The sequence below is a fragment of the Habropoda laboriosa genome, unplaced genomic scaffold (genome assembly GCF_001263275.1).
Source record: "Habropoda laboriosa isolate 0110345459 unplaced genomic scaffold, ASM126327v1 scaffold210, whole genome shotgun sequence".
In the NCBI taxonomy this organism is placed as follows: Eukaryota; Metazoa; Arthropoda; class Insecta; order Hymenoptera; family Apidae; genus Habropoda; species Habropoda laboriosa.
The window spans coordinates 662,341-666,202 of NW_017100373.1; the positions used below are offsets into that span (position 1 = coordinate 662,341).

The 3,862-nt window shown below is 41.9% G+C and overlaps 1 protein-coding gene across 1 annotated transcript; it reads right to left on the bottom strand.

Moving 5' to 3' along the window:
• Nucleotides 1–1,774: 1,774 nt before the first annotated feature.
• Nucleotides 1,775–3,354, bottom strand: LOC108574943. Its single transcript, XM_017937617.1, is given in 7 exon segments — nucleotides 1,775–2,029; nucleotides 2,111–2,219; nucleotides 2,619–2,810; nucleotides 2,895–2,950; nucleotides 2,953–3,011; nucleotides 3,091–3,167; nucleotides 3,257–3,354. Coding segments are annotated over 6 exon segments (693 nt in total). The 5' UTR covers nucleotides 3,164–3,167; nucleotides 3,257–3,354; the 3' UTR covers nucleotides 1,775–1,825.
• Nucleotides 3,355–3,862: the final 508 nt, after the last annotated feature.

Below are 3,862 nucleotides of genomic sequence, written 5' to 3' on the forward strand. Positions count from 1 at the left end.
AATTTCAACACCAAAATCATTAATCTGTGAATTAAAAAATTCTTTGAATGCTGCTTTTACAGTGTTTTCATTTCGGGATAATTTATTTATTGAAGCAATGGTAGAACGAATGAGGGAGGATGTGACAAAATTTCATACTCTTTACCGTTGATTGTTTTCAATAACTTTTTCTTAAGACGTTATCATCGCTGGCTCTATTTGGCCTTCCTCTTGGCTCATTTTCCAATAAAAGGTCGCCAATTTGAAATTTTGCACACCAACTCTGAAGTCTCCTACTAATCACGCGAATATTCCGATTATTCATCCTGTCAGATAATAATCTCCAAAGAACTGAATATTTTTACTATTCAATCCACGCGTACTAGAGCAAATTCGTTCTTCTTGATTCCTCTTATAAATTGATAATATTTGTTGCTTTTTGTTGGGCATGGAGGACCCAATCCCACAATATTATTATCGAAGTGCGTAGGTATCGGTGAGAAGGGGAATTGCGATAAATGTGCAAAATATAGGAAAGAGAGTGAAAATTGGCAAGTATGTTAATTAACGACAGACTAAGTACCGAGGAAGTTTTCACGCTAGGTAGATTGTGCTCGGTGTACGTACATACATATATGTTTGTCGCGGGCGATATCGACGTTTCAACGGAAATGAGAAACGCCTGACGGTATGCTAGCCGTTTTCCTCGCTTTACCGAGAATCCGTAATTACACGGCACATACGGCACACACGCTACTTACAAGTGTTCCCCCGCCGCGGCGTGCACATACCGGGTGTCAGGCGGCCGAACCGCGTGGAAAAAAGAAGCCGCTGGTTACGAGATTAGTCCTTAGACGGTGTACGCGGCGGCTCGTTTTTACTTTCGTGAGATTCACAGGTGCCCCACGGAGGAAGCAGTCGTCTCGCTTATTCGACCACTGTAATTGTCAGCTGTCCGTTCTCCGGCTTATTTCGCCCTCCCCTAACTCGAACTGGTTTTCTTCGAACCGCGCCGTTTTTCTCACGCCACATCGTGTTCCGCCGGAATTAACCTTCAAATCTATTTCTGACAGGACGATCCGCGGTGTATTGTTGCCCTTGTCACAAACTCACCACGCACCATAAATTGGAGAAATTTTCCCGTAGCCTTCTACGAGATTTTCATTTCGTTTCGAGATTTCCACTTTCATAGTTTGTAAGTAATCAAAGAAAGCTCGACGCGCAGTGAAGTTCAGCAAAATTAACTTGGGACGGTCGTGTAAATGAACGCCAGGTCTGATTAGTTCATTTGTTTCAGGACTTAATTAAGTCTCCAAGTAGATATTTCTCCTTTTCGATCGTAAACTCTAGCACCATGTTGGTAAGCACCTTTAAATTTCTTCATCGAAAACGAACATCCTTAAATCTAATTGTTTAGAGTATCGTAGAATGCATCGAAGGCAAACAACGGAGAGACGAGACGTAGCGCTCTGTTCCTCACCAACGAGTTTATCTTGCTCGGTGCATTGGTTTCCCATCAATTTTCAACTAATTACTAGATTCAGGGGATCTTGGGTGAATTAGTCGAGGAAAGCATCGAGCTAGCGTAAAACGAACGGGTTCGTGCAGCGGACAAGAAAATCCGGGAATTTATCGGTCATCTTCCGGAACTTTGTATCGCTATTTTCTCTTGCCGGCTGCATCTCTCGATCTACCCTAAGGAAATAACGATCGCCCGCAAGGGTTCCTTCTTGTTTCTGAAATGGAATAAATTCCATAAAAATAGAGAAAAAAAGGAACAGTAATTTATTTTTACTTGAATGTATTTTTTAACAGCCGCGTTAACATCTAACTATTAGTGTAAGCATTATTGTTTTCCGCTAATAATCTCCATCAAGTCCTTCAGCGTGTAATTCTTTAAAAGTTTGTTCAATAAGTCGGCAACTTTCGGACTGGCGTATGCGGATATTTTATTTTGATAATCGTCGAGCAGTCCAGGTGTCACTTCGGTGATCACTTGGCTCATGGTGTTAGATATGCCTTCGTCATCGAACAGTCCAGTGATCTTGCACTGTAAAATATTCAATTTTTCACTTATTTCGATTGGTCGAGCATTTAGATATTGTTAGTTAGACGAAGATAACAAACTTACGGGAAATTGTTTGATGTGGGCGTGCAATACTAGGTCTGTAACGTACACTTTCTTGTCTTTCACGCCCAACTTCAGGTCCACCGTTACCGTCAGTCCTTTGATGACCACGCTACAAGTCGAAGGTGGAAATTGTAGGCATAAATTGTGACTAGAATAAGCGTTGGGGAGGGAGGAATCGATAAACCGCACGAGTGAGTTCTGTTAAGTTTCTCGGTCAGAAGAAATCTAGGGCAGGAAACGTTGATACTTGATTTCGGTAACACTGCTTTACTAGCATTAGGAAACTGCAAAACCGACTGCGAGCGCGTTCTCGACTGATCACAAACTACTTTTCGGATTCTGCATTCTGTTGCTGCTGCTGCTGCAGGCTTTGCCGTTTTATTCAGAGATGCAGCTACTTGCATGAAAGGCCTTCGAAATCCCGAAATGTTCCCCAGAAATCGAACATTTCTTTTATATTTTCTAGAAACATAATGTTTCTGTTAATCGATAGAGGAAACGAACTTACGATAGATTTCCATTTCCAAAGAAGGGTATGCTATCGATGAGAGTTCCTTTCACGTTGTACTTGGTCATAATGCTAATATCATCCCAAGTCAGACTCACGTTCGCTTTAAGTCCAACTATCGCGAAATCGCCCTTGTTTACTTTATAGTTGGACAAACCATTTGCACGTACATTGTCTAATGTTCCATTAACGCTGTTCCACAAAAATAAAACCGACGATCGTTAACGTTTTTTAATTACACTTGTATCGGTGATTAAAAGAGAAGCATATACTTACGAGAACAGTCCCTTTGCGCTCAAATTTACGTCCATATGTGTCCGCTGGAAGGGGTCATCTCTAGCATTCCAACAAGTTGTCCGCCTTGGAGCGTAGCTGCGTCGCTCAAAGCAGCCTCTTAATAAGAGTAAACAATTGCTCATTTTAATCACGAGTTGACTCGATGAAAATTCCGAAATAATTTTCTTCCACTTACTGTCCGAGTCAGGCGCGGATGCCTGACAAGAGACCACCAGCATGACGGCTAACACTGACACAAACAAACGCATCTTCCTGCAAACGAAACGAAACTTTTCAAACTTAACACGAGAGCGAGTCGTTCATATTTACTACGATAGCTTTTTTACGTTGGAGTTACTCACGATATTTGGAAAATTACGCGACCGTGATGTTCCTCTGAGTACCCTGGTCCGTCACTGAACCGTCCCTTATATACGAGCCAATATCGTCCACACTTGAAGTTTAAGATCTGTTATCTGAGGTAGTTTATCTGAATCATTCGATTATCCGATCGAGTGTATTAACAGAAGGAAAAAAAATGAAGGAGCAAGGTCGTGATATTATGTCATTCCCCCTCTCCCTCGTTCTCTTTCTCTTTCTTCCTTTGCAAGTATCTCTGAGTTTCCGAATTGCTATTTTAATCTCTCCATTTTTCTGTACGCCACAAGTTCCTGTTGTGCGATTTAAAGGAGGCAAACGTCACGCGACCTCGTGCAGTTTCGTACAATCGTTAATTGCCCGACGATAAATGTCTATTCTTCGATCGAACACGTTTACATAATGTGGTAATAGCAGCTGTACAAATTACCGTTCAATTACGTCGCGACGTTCAATGTTGTTTAATTACCGATCGGTAGAAGAACAGAGAATCGTCGAAAAATATTCCACGTGTCCTCCTCTTATCGCTTTCGGTCTTGTCTGCCCGCTCGTTCGCAGCTGCGGATTGATCCGGTGAAAAATTGAATCAC